This window comes from Dermacentor andersoni, chromosome 4 (genome assembly GCF_023375885.2).
Source record: "Dermacentor andersoni chromosome 4, qqDerAnde1_hic_scaffold, whole genome shotgun sequence".
NCBI classification, from domain to species: Eukaryota; Metazoa; Arthropoda; class Arachnida; order Ixodida; family Ixodidae; genus Dermacentor; species Dermacentor andersoni.
Genome location: NC_092817.1, coordinates 138,018,298 through 138,035,396, shown reverse-complemented (window position 1 = coordinate 138,035,396; position 17,099 = coordinate 138,018,298). Strand labels below are relative to the sequence as shown.

The 17,099-nt window shown below is 45.5% G+C and overlaps 1 protein-coding gene across 1 annotated transcript in view; it reads left to right on the top strand.

The window, feature by feature from the left end:
• Window positions 1-5,826: 5,826 nt before the first annotated feature.
• Window positions 5,827-17,099, top strand: part of LOC126537717 (excitatory amino acid transporter-like) — a 95,161-nt gene continuing 83,888 nt past the window's right edge. Inside the window, exons 1-3 of the mRNA XM_055074415.2 lie at window positions 5,827-5,983; window positions 7,349-7,631; window positions 13,756-13,798. Of these exons, the coding sequence (XP_054930390.2) occupies window positions 5,857-5,983; window positions 7,349-7,631; window positions 13,756-13,798 (453 nt within the window). The 5' untranslated portion in view covers window positions 5,827-5,856. The remainder of the gene's footprint in view (window positions 5,984-7,348; window positions 7,632-13,755; window positions 13,799-17,099) is intronic.

Here is a 17,099-nt window from a genome sequence, read left to right as displayed (position 1 = left end):
AATATATTGAACATTACTGAAGTTTACCTGGCTAACCACACATTCCGCGTAAGCGTGGACAATGCATTATCTACACCACTCACCCAACACACCAGTGTAGCACAAGGGGGCGTACTCTGTTACACACTGTTTGTTGTAAAAATGAATAAAATGCCTACAGCCATTTCCCGCACATTGTTATATTATGCATACATCGATAACTTGAGGACAGGCTTCAAATCATGCAATATCTGCCAACGACGGGGGCTGCTTGAACGAAGGAAGTTCTCTACATGAGTTGATGAACATTGTTTTTAGTAAATACCCTGAAGAGTAATCGTGTACTTTTCTGAAACAAGAAAGGTGTAGTGCAAGTCCGAGGTGTTGCATGTGAATAGAAATCAGATACCTGTGAGCAGGGAACATAAATTTCTAGGAATTGTTCTAGACATTGTCCTAATCTTAAATATGTGAAGGTCCAGTCCTTGAAAACAAAAGCCCTTTTAAAACTTCTTGCGCACGCGACATCAGATTGCGAGCGGGAGTGCCTCCTGACTTCTACAACTGTTTTCTGCTCACGCCTTGACTGCGGTTCTATGTTGTTAACCTCCAGGAACTGCAGCCCATACAAGCATGGGCCTCGAGATCCGCTCCCCTTACTCCGAGATAGTCGTCCTTCTAGCTCACGATTTGAACGGAATTCATCATTCTCTTCGACATAGGCCACCAAAAAAAGATATTCCAGCTTCGATAATTTTTTTTTAGAAAGTAAATAGCACTTGTTTATGAAATAGAAATTAGGAAATTTTATGCCCAGAATTGAAGAAGATAAAACAAGGTTACCAGCATTACAGTAGGTTTACCTTTTCTTTTTTGCGTGTGAATTGTAAAGCTGAGAGTTGCTCGTCTTGGAAAGCATATTTTATTGAGCGTGAGTCCATGATTAGAAATTTGCCTCTAACTGTCATATTCCTTCTGCACAAAGATACGAGTTCCTTCAGTTGGCTTATTATGCATTATAAAATGCTGCTTGTCTTTGCACGTTCAGAAACGCGAGAACGACAAAGAAGAAGATATCTCTCGCGTACGTCGGTCCGCTCTCGGCACCGAGTGATCAAAAAGAGCATCGATTATGGTAAGCCTCTCTCAACATATCTTCGGCTTCCTACAGTTCAGTTGCGTAGCCTGATTTCTCAGGCGAGATATGTTTGTGCGGATGCGCTTCAAAATCCCGAAGTGGTCTTCCTGATCGTGAGCATGGTGCGCAAAGAGACAGCGCACTTTTCCTCGTGGTGAATCTTTATATTTCAAACGAAATATTTCTGATGAGCTCTGAGAAGGCGGGCAAAATTTATAACTGTCAGTTTATACCAGTTTTCTCCCTTTGCTGTGCGCTACAGCTACCGTATGGTATTTGTCGCGCCTATAGATGCTCTGTAAAAATGTGAGCCTAACTACACCTATTTCTTTTGAATGCAGGGTGTCGAACCGAACATTTTTCAGGTTCACTTCTGGTTCGGCATAGCCTTTATTGGATTCGGTTCAGGTTCAACTCGGGAGTGTAAATTATAACGATTCGAACCAGTTCGGAACTTTTTAAACTGGTTATCTCGCATGCAATAGGGCTTGGAAAAAAACAATAACCTGGGCGATATAGCGGTAAATGCGAGCGAAATTTGTCAGGCATTTCGTCACACCACTTTGAGATCCCAGGTCTACGATTCGAACCACGTTCACCGCATGGCAAAGTACTCTTTAAGAAGGTAGCTTGACACATGTACTGCCCCGTCGAGGAGCGAAGTGCAACTGACCGTGTTTCGGAGCATACCATGGTCAGCTGCACTACATACATTTAGCCATATATTGTAAAACACGATTTACTGGCAAAATATTTAAATTATTGTCATTTAATGACTTAGTATTAGTTAGGCAGATAAAGGTGTGACACACTTGATTCTTAAGCGAATGTTTAGCCCAATTTATTTAGCGAATAAAATGGCACATTCCTTCGTGTCTGTGCCTTACACTTTGATATTGCTAAAACTAACTAAAATAAAGTTACTGGGTTTTATGTGCCAAAATCATGATTTGAATAAAAGGCACGCCATAGTGGGGGACTCCGGCAGTTTGGACCACGCGGGGTTTATTGCTAAATTGAAGTACACCAGTGTTTTCGCATTTCGCCCCTATCTAAATGCGGCCGCCATGGCAGGCATTTGATGCCGCGACCTTGTGCTTATGAGCCGAATACCAAAGTCTTTATTTGCTATTGCTATCAGAGCTTCGCCATTCTGGCAAACTATAACTTTATTTAACTCTTTTGCCGCATTGACTATTGCTGTAGGGTCACTGCAGTAACGATGGTACGCTATTGTCAGCAGGATATTCTACATCCGCCAACGCATTGCTGTCAAAACTTTGTCTTTTTAATGAAATTATGAATTTATTCGTTCATTGCGCCACAATGACAAATATTTGATGGTCACTGCAATGTAGATTGATGTCTTCCATATAAACCACACAAGCTATGTTCGTTGTTATTTTGTGTCGTAGCCTATTATCCACCTTCTTATTTTTGTGCCAAAGTTGAAGTTGCTTTTCAATGAATAACTTATATTGCTTGATCTTCATCAAATGTGTTTTGAGCGTTTGTTGCCTCAAGAAAGGCCAAATTAACACACGTCGTTTTTACAAATATATATAATGTTTACTTTGTTTTCAAGATAAAGTGTAGAGAAACACTTTCAATCAAACGAGAAGAGAGACATCTTTACGCATGCCCTTCTACTGTCGTCGTTTTTCGTGTTAGCTGTGGATTAGGTGTACTGTGGAATGCCTCGTTTTCACTGTAATTTTATTCAATTCTTTGGTATGCCACCTAAGCAATAACATTTTAAGGCATCTCCACACAGAATTGCTGCGGCATGCCTAGTCTAGCTTAAACGAGCCGGGCTCGAGCTTGTCTCGGCCTTCAAACGAGGGCCGCCTGCTAGGCTCAGGTTGAGAAATCAGCCCGTTCAGTGCTCTCGCATGTACTAGCAGTTCCTGCATTACGTGTTTATGCTGAAACTTAACATGTAGTGTGGGTTTTTTTTATGACGACTTCTGTTATACTGTTAGGTGAGTACACAACCCGTTTCGCCATGTGCCAGGCTTGTGCCGATGCTTGTATGATTCCGCAAGGTGCATGCTTCCTTTTCTAATTAAGCCAAATGTGTAGAACCCATTTGCGCCCGACTAATTCTAGGAATAAACCAAACAAGTAGTGCTGCACCGCTTTTCGCCTTCGCCTTCGGTAAAAACGATATTCTAGATCCGTCGCCGCGTGGCCATTAGTGGGTCTGGCAAACACTCTAATGGTTAGGTCTTGTACTCGTGCATGGATACCAAAAAAATTTGGACGTAGACACGGCCGCTGCAGCAGCAAAACTGGTAGCGCAACGTACGCGTAATGCGGAAGTTGCACGTTTGTCTTCCACTGGTGACAATTTCTATTGATCTTATCACTTTATCACTTGAGTTAAAAGCTTATGCTTTGTTTGGTGTCATGATCGGTTGGCTTAATATGCATGTTGCAAACGGAAAATGGGCGCCTGTGTTCCCCGTCTGCTAGTTCATTAGGTCAGGTATGCAGTGCCGCTTATTGTCTAGTGCCTGCTATACATAAACCAGGCGCGCATCACCAGTTTTGAAATAATGACATATATGGTTAAACCAGATATGTATTACAAAATCTGCATAATCCCGTAGTCGTATGAATCGCCTAAAGCGATGCTTCTTTGAAGTACCCTCACTTGTACACAGCTCATGGCGGTAACGTGTGTTGTTGCTGAGCATTGCTTATTTCTCCCGAGCTTGTGACCTAAGCTCGCTTCCTTTGATTCGTTGTAGAAATTTCGTGTACTAACCGCGATCTCTGTTGAATGTGCAGATGCTACAAAACGACGTGCGCAGCAAACCTGGTGAAACCCGCCTTGATAGTGTTCCGTTCGGCAAGACCTCTCGTCGCAGCTCTATCCTGAAAGGCTCGCCAGCTGTAAAAGACCTTCAGCCGCAACAGCTTCGACGATATGGCGACGGACGGAAAGAACCGAAGGGAGTGCCTGCTGGCCAGATGAGCCCTGTTGGTAAGCCATTAGTGTAATCTGAAAAAGAACCAAGTTTATGTGTGCAAATCTTTGTGCAAGAAACACGTCATCGACGTCAAGTGGGAGTGGTCCCGTCCACCTTTCTCCTTGCGTGTTTTGCAGCTGCCTGGTAGCACTTAATACTTTGTAAACGACAATAATTAATTCAAGTTTCCATTATTACCAAGATTTATTCATACGCAGTTGCTAAATCTCTGGCGAAATACGATGCAGTAGTTACAAGTATATGAGCTCATTGCTGAAATTTTACCCCTCAGTTTCTCTCACAAATCGTGTCAGATTTGACGAGGGTGGGAATGTGGGCTCCACACCACTATTTTGCTGTAAGAATAACAAGAGAGCTATCACGAACGACGAACAGCAACGTAATATTAAAGACTAACACCGCGTTTTATTGAACATTCAGAAGGCTTTTTTTTTTTCTTTTTTTCGAGAGCCACGCTTCTGGTTCTGATCAAAAAACTACGAATGTGGAATCAAAGCGATTCGCCAATGCAACTCCCAGAGATACATTCTGGTTTTAGTGCTGTGTGGCTGAGTAATTAACGAAGGAGGCTGGTCTAGATGGTGTTCATGTGATTGCTGTGACATAGTTACTGTCGTGTACAAAGCTAACGGGAAAAGGTTGGGAAACGACAGGGTGCTAGTGCTGTGTCATGTCCAAACTTTTTTCCCGTTATCTTTACACGCGCTAGTAACTATGCCAGCGCAATTGCGTCTTCCGGCTCTTCAGACGAAGGCGTTCGGGTACGGTCAAGTTCATGCGCCTAAACTAGCGCCAGTCGACTGGCGCAGTAAACTTTCTGTGTAATTGGCGATTCTCCACTTTCGTCTACCCTGAGAAGAATTGAGAAGATATGCTGCAGTTTCTTTACTATCAATAATAATAAATCGTCCCACTTAAGCCTACACCAAAAGTAATTTTAATTGTTAGCAGACTGCGACCTCCTTGATCATTCACACGCGATTTGTTCATGAATAACTGAAAAGTCAGCGCGCTAAACCAAGAGCCTAGATAAGTTGCCTGATGTCGCTCATCAATGTGTCACAGCTTGTGTGTGTGTGTGCAGCACACACAACTGTGTGTGCTGTTATGTGCTCTCTCTTTCCCTCCTCCCCTTCTTTCACCCCCCCCATCCCGCTCCCATGTGTAGGGTAGCAAACCGGTTAAGCTAAACTGGTTAACCTCTCCACCTTTCCTTCTCCACTTTTTCCTTCTTTTCTCCCTTGGGAATAGTGTAATGCATTTCACGATAGAGGCAAGAAATATTGGACACATACGTCGCTCATAGTTGCGTTGATTATTAAAAACGGGATGTGGTCGTCGACTATTTAGTGTTTTCTGCGCTGATTCCAAAATCATTTAATAAATTAGTCTCTCACAACGATTTCGAATCCACGGAGACAAAGTTAAACGAGAATTCTAGCGTGTCGGGTATTCTCCTAAGCGCTGGTAGATTTGGCGTAATAGCGAATGAGATGGGCCGCAAAACTTTGGAGGTCTGCACACTGCAGCCCTCTGGTGGATGCACCGTGCAAGACACTCACGTTCGCGCCTTTGCTCGCTCGCCTACTGCCCGATCTGCCACCGTTTATTGCAATACGACACTCGCTAAAACTATATATTTCAAGAAGCTTGTTTACCGCTGTTTGTTAATATAATTCGCTCTTCGCATGCTCGTTGCGGCCACCAGATGAACGGGAACCCCAACAGCAGACGCAGGAGGGCATGTCAAGCCGAGTCTTGCCTCTCCTCATGGTGGCCGGTATTTCAGTGGGGGCTTTGCTGGGTTGCATCATTCGAGTGACAGACAGGCCCTGGAGCAGTCGGCAGATTATGTACGTCAGTTTCCCAGGTGAATATACATCGTTTATTTTTACTTAATAAAAATGCATGTGAAAGCATCAGTGCACCGCATTTTATGTGAATGTTGGAAAAAAAAATTAAATTGATTGCTTGCCAAATCGCATTGCGCGGAAAGATAATCAAATTTCATGGCTGGTTTATATTTTAGTCATTCTGATTAGAGCGTATGTTGAAATTCTCAAGGTAGGAATATTCTAGCCTAAAGGCGGCAGCTGCTGTTGAGCACTGAAGGACCAGGAAGCTTGCAAGCACGCTTATCTGCAACACCAATACATTTGGCAGCCCACATTAAGAACGGACATACTTAAGCTGGTGCTTCGCTTCTGGGAATCGATATGACCTCACTGTTAGTGTGTTTGATATCGCATTTTGAACGAGTCCGGAGGCAAACAAGTATCAAATTATTTACACATTTTTTAATTAACTGTGCTGACACTGCATGTTGTAGTGTATGTACTGTTCAGTAATACAACCTTAGGCAACTGAAAAATTCGCATTGTCAGTGTTTGCACTGTTCAATCTAAAAACGACTGTATTCAAGAAGGGCTACCTGTACGAAAAATAGATACATAGCATATTTGTAGTGTTTTGCTCTTCCTTTTGAATTAATCACAATTATTTTAGTAGTAGCGGTTATTTGTGGAGGCAGTCAACTTTTAGTCGAGTCGTACTATACCTTCTTGAATTATTGTGCTGACCGATTAAGTTCCCCTGCTGTAATTGAACGCGACAGATTATTAACATCATCCTATTTGTCAGCAGCATAATACTGGAGAATTAGGCCGGCGAAGCAGTCGTCAGCACTCCGATCACACCGATGGTTGTTTCACGATGTTAGTAACCTAACTAAGGTTTTGAGAATGCGGGCTCTGGCCATGGTAAGCTTATAATATTCGCAACACCTAGCATGCTTCTCGTAATTTTGCTAGCAATCTCCTGTTCCGTGGTGATCGTTTGTGGCATGAGGGGTCGAATGACGCAGTATCTTTGGTAAAATATCCGAAGAGCTATCCTCGACTACATATGTGCTACGAGAATTAAGGTCCGTTTTTAGTATCATCAGAACCCTGCACCAGGAAGTCAAGCTGCATTTCTCACGGATTCTATGAGGAAAATGCTAGCTCGAAGTTACGAAATATTCTTCGTTCCCCATTTACATAAGTGTCTTGTATATCGACGTTCTGAATATATACCGTGTAATGGCAGAATAATGTGGGTACCCTCTTTTATGTTGCTTAAGTGTGACACTGCAGTGCTCAATGCGTTTGCTGAGTTGCTTGTGTCTGCACCGCATTCACAAGCATGCATTGCTGCGAAAGAATTGGCGAATAAGTCTATCTTTCTTTCGGCGCAGGTGAACTGTTCCAGCGCATGATGAAAGGAGTGTCCATGCCTCTAATCAGCTCGAGCGTTGTGGCCTCGCTGGCAAGCAGCCGGCTATCGGTCATGGGAAGGGTGGGCCTCTGTGCACTCTTTCTGTCGCTCGTCTGCAAGTGCTTGGCTGTGGCTGGAGCCATCGGCATTGCTGCCTTTCTAACCCCGGGACACGCAGTGCGTCTGGAGACGGATCTTCCCTATGTCACTCCTGACATTCGGCTCTCTGCGGTCGCCACAGACCGATTACTGGACCTGATTAGGTAAGACGCTCCAGAAACACATCCCATTTTGATCATCGTACCAGGAAGATATTTACGTTCTGCGAGCACTGTTGCGCAGAATACTGTCTTCTCCCTTGTACAGGTAAACCACATTATGTTAAAGTTAAAATGAAGTGAACCTGTTCAGTGTCTGCGGTCACATGGTCAGAGCCCATACCAAGGCTCTACATCACCACGAGAAGCTAAAAAGCAACAAGGTGACCAGATCTTACTTGACTAAATTTTTCTGTCTTCCATGGGTCCTTGAACATCTATTGTATTTTTGTGGAATAGAAAGAGCCCAATGTTTCAGCTTCTATTTTTCATCGCCTGAAGAAAATCACGAAGCACGCGTGCGATCTTCTACGTATAGACAATGCGTTGGATTGGCTCTGTAATGCTAATAATTTTTCGCCGATGGATCTGAGGACTGGCTCCTGGCAAACTGCCGTCTATCAGAGGGTCTCAGAGCAGACCAAATTTATTGCCCCAGACGGCCGGTTCAAGTTCATACGAGTAGACACTCCATTTAGACTTTGCTTTGCGCCTGTGATGTTCCAGCGCCTGACGCACACGGTCTTCGTAGATTTGAAGTGGCAGACATTTGTTGTCTACTTTTATGACGTGGTACTATTTGCCATATATTCAGACGATCATCCTAAGTGGTTTCGGACAGTATCAAAGACGACGAACATATCTGAGCTCACTGTGAAGCCGTAGGAGTGCTGCTTTGTGTAACGCTATTTAAAAAAAAAAAATTGCAACGCTATTTTAAACCATACAAGATTCTCCGACGTATTCGCCAAGTGTACTATGAGGTCATTCCGGATGAGATTACGCAATAACAATGGCTCTGCTCACCACTTGAACTTCTCTATGATGCGAGCCACAAGCCGTTCTACTGGCGTAACGGCCACTGGGAATAATTATTCTTCGTTCTTTGTTGTATTTTTTACATTTCAATAAGCTATTTTTTGCTATGGTGTAATGTACGTAGCATCACGACAATTTTAAGAGGGTGGGACGAGAACTTGGGGGGGATTCGCACGCGTAAATTGTTTACCCTTTTCTGGCAACCGCTTCTCCCCCGCTAACAGTCGTCAAACTTTTCGCTAAGCAGAAGGCGCTCTTGCGCAATTGAATGCTATCGTTTATTTTCGATAATTGACTCTGGTGTATAGGTTGTTGGCGAACCTTCTGTGGTTGGATTGCATTAGGACACGCGCTTATAAGTTTAGGACAGCCGTTCAGAAGCTCTTTCTCATTCTTAGTGGCAGTGGCTAGATCCTCCTGTCGTCGACCTGGACTACAGTGGGTAAACGTCTATTTTATAGCTGCTGCAATGAACTTTTAAAGCAAAAATTTCTTTACCTCTTACTTCAATTTTCCCGCTGCTCGTGCTAGTCCTGACAGCTGTCTTGCAGAATCGCGAGACGAATGTGTTTTGCCCTCAGCGACTCTGGATAATGCCTCGCCCACGCGCATAACACCTCTTTGCTCATCGTCTCCAATTTCCATCTGCCACCTTCGCCGTGTTTTCCCCAAACGAATGCGTGTATTCTGGCGAAGGTTGCGTCATCGTCACGCATTCTGTGTCCTATTGTTGCCGTGTCTGCTGGCTAATCCTTTAGCGACTGGCCGTATAGAACATAGTGCAGGCTTACTTCGGATATAGTGCGAATTATTGTTTCCCAATTGGCCGGTGCCTGATATGGTGCAAAGAAATGCAAGAAGTAGTGTCAGTTAGTGCAGCACACAGCGGCATATAATGCGCGTGAGCGCGAATGTGAGCTCTAGCACTAAAAGGCTGTCGTTGTCATACCATCGTCGTAATTTCATCGCCTTTATACGATTTTGATCACTTCTTCGCAGTCATGTCATTGCCGTCTTTCCGCCGCTTTCATTCTGTCCTTGCCACTGCGTTGTGATATCGTCATCATGACACCAATACTTTCGAGTTATCGTCAACATGCCGTCTTTATCATTCTGTCATGATTGATCCGTCAGCATTTTTTCATTGTCATGACGTTGTAGTCACCGCGTAATTAGGCAGCTTTAGTTGGGCGTCCGCAACTACCCACGTGCGCAGCGCGCGAGGTTGTGCGTGCGTACCGAATCGCACTCAACGAAACGGCAATAGTTGGCCGGGCGCAACAGTTGAGAAAAGAATTGCTGGCTTGCACGCGTAGGAACCAGCAGTGGGCTACTCAGCGCCGCCATATGCCACCTTCTGTAACTGTGTAGATAATATAAGCCGCCACGAAGTCAAACCACAAGGAGGAGTCATATCTTGGGCAAGAGCGACATTGAAAAATGCCCTATCGTGGAGACGCGAGAACACGCGAGAACTCCCGTAAAGGCCGCTGAGCCCGCAGCGGAAGCTACGCAGCTTTTGAAAAGTTGTGGGCGCACTCAAGGTACCGTGCGTTTTGTTGCATACTGCGAGTGCGCACTGACGCCTCCGCGGGTTAGCTGCGTACGTAGAGCTGCTGCGGACGCCCAAGTAAAGCTGTCTATTATCACACGGTCGCCGTCATGGTGTCTTCTTCATTCTATCGTCGGTATTTTGTTGCAGTTCTCGCACAGTTGCCATTCTAGGAGTAATGTGTCTTTAGTGGCATCGTCTTTATCATACTATTCTCATCATGCCGTCGTCGGGACGCCATAATAATTTTAACATCGTGGCGTCATGCCGTGGTCGTAATTAGAGCTTAGTAATTTTCGTGGTCACTCCATCTTCACTGCTCCGTAATCTTCCTACCATCGGCATCACGTTATCATCATTCACTTCTCGTACTAGCCCGCTTCTCGTACTAGCTAGCCCATGTCGTCATGAAGACGTCATCACCACACTAGTTTCGTCATTCCGTCACCTATCATCGCCATGGTCATACCATAACATGAATGCTGTCACGCCATCGTTGTCGGTGCAGAGTGTACATCCTATGGCCGCGTTGTAGTCGTTATATTTCGTCACGACTTCAGCGTTGTCATCCGATGATCATCGCTCCATTATCCTCGCACCATTGTTGTGAAAGCATCATTACCATTCCAGCATAGTCACCCCATTGCTGGGAGAGCGTTGCAGTCGCACCATCTTCTTTATGCTAGCCTTGTCATGCCATGGCCACCACGCCAAGGTCATCATGCAATATCTTCATGGCGTTGTAGGTCGCTCTGTCGTAGTGATTACAGTGTCATCGTGCCGTTGTCTTTATGTCAACGTTGTGGTTGCGTGGTTGTTATACGGCTTTCTTTATGCCGCCACGGTCCTTCCATTGTGTTCATTTTGACAGCGAAGCTGTTCTTGCTTGGCGTAAAATGGACCGCGTATCCCAAAAATCCACCGGCGCCCAACGACGGAGGCACTGCGAGCAGCCGGTTTCGTCGCCGCGCCGAGATCAGCGCATGCGCCGTGATAACGATTAGTAATGCGCATCCTCTTGACCTGAAAAGCGATATTAGATCCTGTGCTCGGCGGCGCTCGGTCAGTTAACGCTATGGGGCGGCACATGAAAGTGCGTACTGCCGAAGTAGAGGCTGCGCATCCCGAAGCTAGACTTACTGCTATGCTGGAGACACAGCTGCAACGAAGGGCTGATCCGACCTACTTGGCCACAGAGGGCGAAGCCAAGAGGTGGCGACTATGCGAAGACCCAGGATACACCAGCGGAGAGAGAGCCAGGATCGCTGCGAAGCATCGACGATTACGCCATGAAGCTGCAGTGCGGGAGGCTGAGTACGAGCGACGCCAAGCCCGCGCTTCAACCGGGGGTGCTAACGCTCGGTTTCAACGCGAGTTCCTCTCGTTGGAGTTTGGACATTCCTGCCGGGTGTGCGATCGACTGCGGTTTGACTCGAACCTATCGACGCTCAACAGGGTTCGGTCTGTCAAGAAACGTGCACAATGCATGTGTGTCATCATCATCATCATCATCAGCCTGATTACGCCCACTGCAGGGCAAAGGCCTCTCCCATACTTCTCCAACTACCCCGGTCATGTACTAATTGTGGCCATGTTGACCCTCCAAACTTCCTAATCTCATCTGCCCACCTAACTTTCTGTCGCCCCCTGCTACGCTTCCCTTCCCTCGGAATCCAGTCCGTAACCCTTAATGACCATCGGTTATCTTCCCTCCTCATTACATGTCCTGCCCATGCCCATTTCTTTTTCTTGATTTCAACTAAGATGTCATTAACGCGCGTTTGTTCCCTCACCCAATCTGCTCTTTTCTTATCCCTTAACGTTACACCTATCATTTTTCTTTCCATAGCTCGTTGCGTCGTCCTCAATTTAAGTAGAACCCTTTTCGTAAGCCTCCAGGTTTCTGCCCCGTACGTGAGTACTGGTAAGACACAGCTGTTATACACTTTTCTCTTGAGGGATAATGGCAACCTGCTGTTCATGATCTGCGAATGCCTGCCAAACGCACCCCAGCCCATTCTTATTCTTCTGATTATTTCACTCTCATGATCTGGATCAGCAGTCACTACCTGTCCTAAGTAGATGTATTCTCTTACCACTTCCAGTGCCTCGCTACCTATCGTAAACTGCTGTTCCCTTCCGAGACTGTTAAACATTACTTTAGTTTTCTGCAGATTCATTTTTAGTCCCACCCTTCTGCTCTGCCTCTCCAGATCAGTGAGCATGCATTGCAGTTGGTCCCCTGAGTTACTAAGCAAGGCAATATCATCAGCGAAGCGCAAGTTACTAAGGTATTCTCCATTTACTCTTATCCCCAATTCTTCCCAATCCAGGTCTCTGAATACCTCCTGTAAACACGCTGTGAATAGCATTGGAGAGATCGTATCTCCCTGCCTGACGCCTTTCTTTATTGGGATTTTGTTGCTTACTTTATGGAGGAGTACAGTGGCTGTGGAGCCGCTATAGATATCTTTCAGTATTTTTACATACGGCTCGTCTACACCCTGATTCCGCAATGCCTCCATGACTGCTGAGGTTTCGACTGAATCAAACGCTTTCTCGTAATCAATGAAAGCTATATATAATGGTTGGTTATATTCCGCACATTTCTCTATCACCTGATTGATAGTGTGAATATGATCTATTGTTGAGTAGCCTTTACGGAATCCTGCCTGGTCCTTTGGTTGACGGAAGTCTAAGGTGTTCCGGATTATATTTGCAATTACCTTAGTAAATACTTTGTAGGCAACGGACAGTAAGCTGATCGGTCTATAATTTTTCAAGTCTTTGGCGTCGCCTTTCTTATGGATTAGGATTATGTTAGCGTTCTTCCAAGATTCCGGTACGCTCGAGGTCTTGAGGCATTGCGTATAGAGGCTGGCCAGTTTTTCTAGAACAATCTGCCCACCATCCTTCAGCAAATCTGCTGTTACCTGATCCTCCCCAGCTGCCTTCCCCCTTTGCATAGCTCCCAAGGCTTTCTTTACTTCTTCCGGCGTTACTTCTGGGATATCGAATTCCTCTAGATTATTCTCTCTTCCATTATCATCGTGGGTGCCACTCGTACTGTATAAATCTCTATAGAACTCCTCAGCCACTTGAACTATCTCATCCATATTAGTAATGATATTGCCGGCTTTGTCTCTTAGCGCATACATCTGATTCTTGCCAATTCCTAGTTTCTTCTTCACTGCTTTTAGGCTTCCTCCGTTCCTGAGAGCTTGTTCAATTCTATCCATGTTATGCTTCCTTATGTCAGCTGTCTTACGCTTGTTGATTAACTTCGAAAGTTCTGCCAGTTCTATTCTAGCTGTGTGTGGTGCGAGACATCTTCCCGGAGGCCAGCGACATGCAGCTGTGTAGGACCTGTCGAGAAACGGTCTTACGCGGAAAGGTGCTGCAATTCAGCGTGACCAGCAACCGGCACAGAAAGCTTCGCTTACATCGATTCCCACATTGCATGGGATCTGCGTAATTCCTTTTTCATAACTGGCATCTGCTTTATTGAGTCAACAAATTAGTTTCCCTTGTTATGATTCCCAGTGAAAACGTGTCCAACTGGTTCGTGTGGCTTTTACTTGCATATGGTGGCTTAATAAGAGCAGCGTGTATTACAAACACAAATCAAATGATTGCCTAAAGAGATTTATTGAGCGCATGCGCTCCGCCGATTTATATATAATTTTGTTTCTCTTGCAGGAACCTTTTCCCACCGAACATAATCAGCGCCCATATGAAAGCAGTAAGTTGTTCTTTGCTTCAGTAGAAAATGTCTAGGCTTATGGCTGCATTTTTATTTTAATATGCATATGTCGTACGTTAGGTTGGGGTCACTGTAATTCAAAACGCATCGTCAATGATTGCCATTTGGTGTGGCAGCGTTTGATCTTATTTCATGTGAAGATGCCTGTTGGGATTATCCCACAGAGTTCTTAATTTTTTCTTAGCTCTCGTTCGAGAGAATGCAAGGTCATTGTGCTAGGTATAGCGATGATATTACATTTTCCTTTGCAGGAGACGCCAGTATATTATTCATTATTATGAACGCATGCTCGGGATGCATGCTCTTTCTTCCTATATTGAAATATGTCGTAACCCTTTGAATTGTAATGTCCTATGTCATGTTTAGGAAATACAAATTGTTTTCCTATTGGAATAGCGTTATGAAGCACAACGAGGCTGTCGTACTTGAGATAATACGCGCAGGCTTCACGCCGCCGCGAAAGCTATGCATCTTTTTTTGAAATGCATGGTGCTGGCTAACGCTAAGGAATGGGGCACGCGCCAGCCTGGCTCTACTCTCGCGCTTAGTTCTGGGCATGCCGCGCCATCTAGTGACTTTATCAAGAAGTACGCGCATGGTATCTGAGACGACAGGCGTGGCGCCCTGGTGCGTACCAACGCTGAGAATTATTCGCTCGCTTGCCAAAGACAGAACTGCACATCGAGTGGTGGCTGGTTCCTTTAAAATGGGCACATACCCTGTGCATTCAGGACGCTGCTCACTAAAGCTTTAGTTTGAACAAGATTCACTGAAAGCCGGCACATACGGCATTTGTGGCGCAGCGAGCTTAAGCGTTAGGCTGCTGCCCTTGAGGAAAGCGTGTGATACGGGTTTGGCCGCCCAGTATCGTAGAGGCTTGAGTGGCCGTACTCGAGAACATGGAGTGGTACATTCCCTGTAGCACGTACTCAGTTACCCATGTCAGCGTGAAGGCAGACATCGAAGATTACACAGACCTAATAGCATATGCCCCGTGACCTAAGTTGGCATCAAAAGGTTTCTTTTAATTGCAGCACAGTCCCTTTGGCACATACCCAAATCTACATGTAAGCACCCAACAGTATTTGTGAAACACCGTACCTGCTCAGTCGCACATCTACAGTGAGTCACGTTCGTGCGAAGACGTTCGCTGAATACGGGCCAATATGCACACATTACCACATACTCGATGGCTCAAATTGCTGTATCAGCTGGTTTCATACGCTGTTCCAATAGCTGACTAGAATAATGCTCTAACCATTCGAACAGGACTACTGAGTGGCACATGTTGGCAGGAAACGATTACATATAAACATCCATAGGTACAAATATATATGTATGTATTGATACGGAACAGCCGCCAATGTGTGGCTGTACTGAGGAGGAAGAAGGCGACGTGTGCCCGTTTGATATAGCGTCACCATTTTGGTGACCCATTGCCACGTTCTTGAGGGCTATCGCGTCATTTTTCACTTTGACAATTGACCCTTAGGTCAAACGTCCGTTGTCACCTACCGATAAATACTGGCTATGCGAACCCTATTCACCGACGTCGATGTCGTGTTACTGTGTCGGAATGAGCTGTTATCGAACAGGAAGTAAAAAAAGATGCTTGAAAAGGACATTATCTAGCCTTCCTGGAGTCCCTGGGCTTCTCCCGTCGTACTTGTCAAAAAGAAGGATGGAGCGTGGCGCTTTTGTGTAGATTATCACCACCTGCACAAAATCGCAAGAAAGGACGTGTACCCTTTGCCACGTAGTGATGACGCTCTAGGCTGCCCGTACGGTGCAACCTATTTTTCTTATGTCGACTTACGGTCCGTCTACTGGCAGATAACCGTCGAGGACATGGACCGAGAGAAGACTGCATTGTTACCCCTGATGGTCTTTATCAGTTCAACGTGGAGCCTTTCGGTCTCTGTAACGCGCCCACCACTTTCAAACGAATGATGCACTCTTTGCTTCAGCGGTTCAAGTGGTGCACATGTTTGTGCTCTCTGGACGACGTCATCGTTTATTGGCCCACATTCGACACGCAACTAGACCGTCATTCACCGATTCTTGACGTGTTCCGCCGCACTGGTCTCCAGTTGAACTCGTCAAAATGTCCCTTCGCTCGCCGCCAAATCACCGTCCTTGGACACCTCGTGGATGCCAGAGGCGTGCGACCTGATCGGGACAAAATTCGCGCCGTTACGAACTTTCCTGTTCCGAAATCTACCAAGGACGTTCGTAGTTTGGTAGGGCTGTGCTCTTATTTCCGATGCTTTGTGAATGGTTTTGCGATCATCGCACGTACCCTTACCAACCTCTTCAAGAAAGACGCCCCTTTTTCCTGGGGTCCTGACCATGCTGCATCTTTTTCGCAGCGCACTACTCTTCTTAGCACGCCTCCAATTCTCGCCCACTTTGACCTGTCTGCCTCGATGGAAGTTTGAACTGATGCCAGTGGTTACTGCGTAGGAGCAGTGTTAGTACAACGCCAGCGTGGACATGATGGCGTTATAGCTTATGACAGCCGACTTCTATCACCCGCCGAGCGCAATTATTCAATCACAGGGCGCGAGCGCCTCGCTCTTGTGTGGGCTGTTGTGAAGTTTCGTCCATACTTGTAAGAACACCCATTCTGTGTCATCATTGATCACCTAGCTCTCTGCTGACTATCCTCGCTTAAGGATCCCACGGGACGACTCCCTCGCTGGGCGTTACGCCTGCAAGAATATACCTTCTCCGTGGTATATAAGACGGGACGCTTGCACGAGGATGCCGATTGTTTGTCCCGCTACCTTGTTGACGAACCGGTTGATGCGCAATCCATCGCTTGCGTTTTCTCTGTCTTCCCAGTAGCTTCAAATTGGCAATGAGAAACGCCGCTACACAATAAACAAAAATAACGCGAAACGGGAGTAAACCGCTCGTCCTGTATCGCATTCCCGTTTCTGGGTTTTTTTTACTACGTACCAGTCGAGGTAAAAATTTACTACCATGCTGACCAAGTTTTTGTATGTAGAAACGAGAGTAATTTTTTAATCTGTGGGAAGGTTTTTAGGGACGATAGTGCGACTATATTTTTACTCCCATCACGAAGTTCTAGCGGCTATTCCTGAGAGTTATTTTTCAAGCCCATTCGCGAGTTTCTTGGGTCTGATGTGAGAGTATTTTTTTACCTCCTTTATTAACTTTTCTCAGCTTTATCTGATAGTAATTTTTCAAGCCCATTCTGGAGTTTGTTGGAGGTGATGTGGGATTACTTTTTTACATCATTCATCCAGTTTTCTAG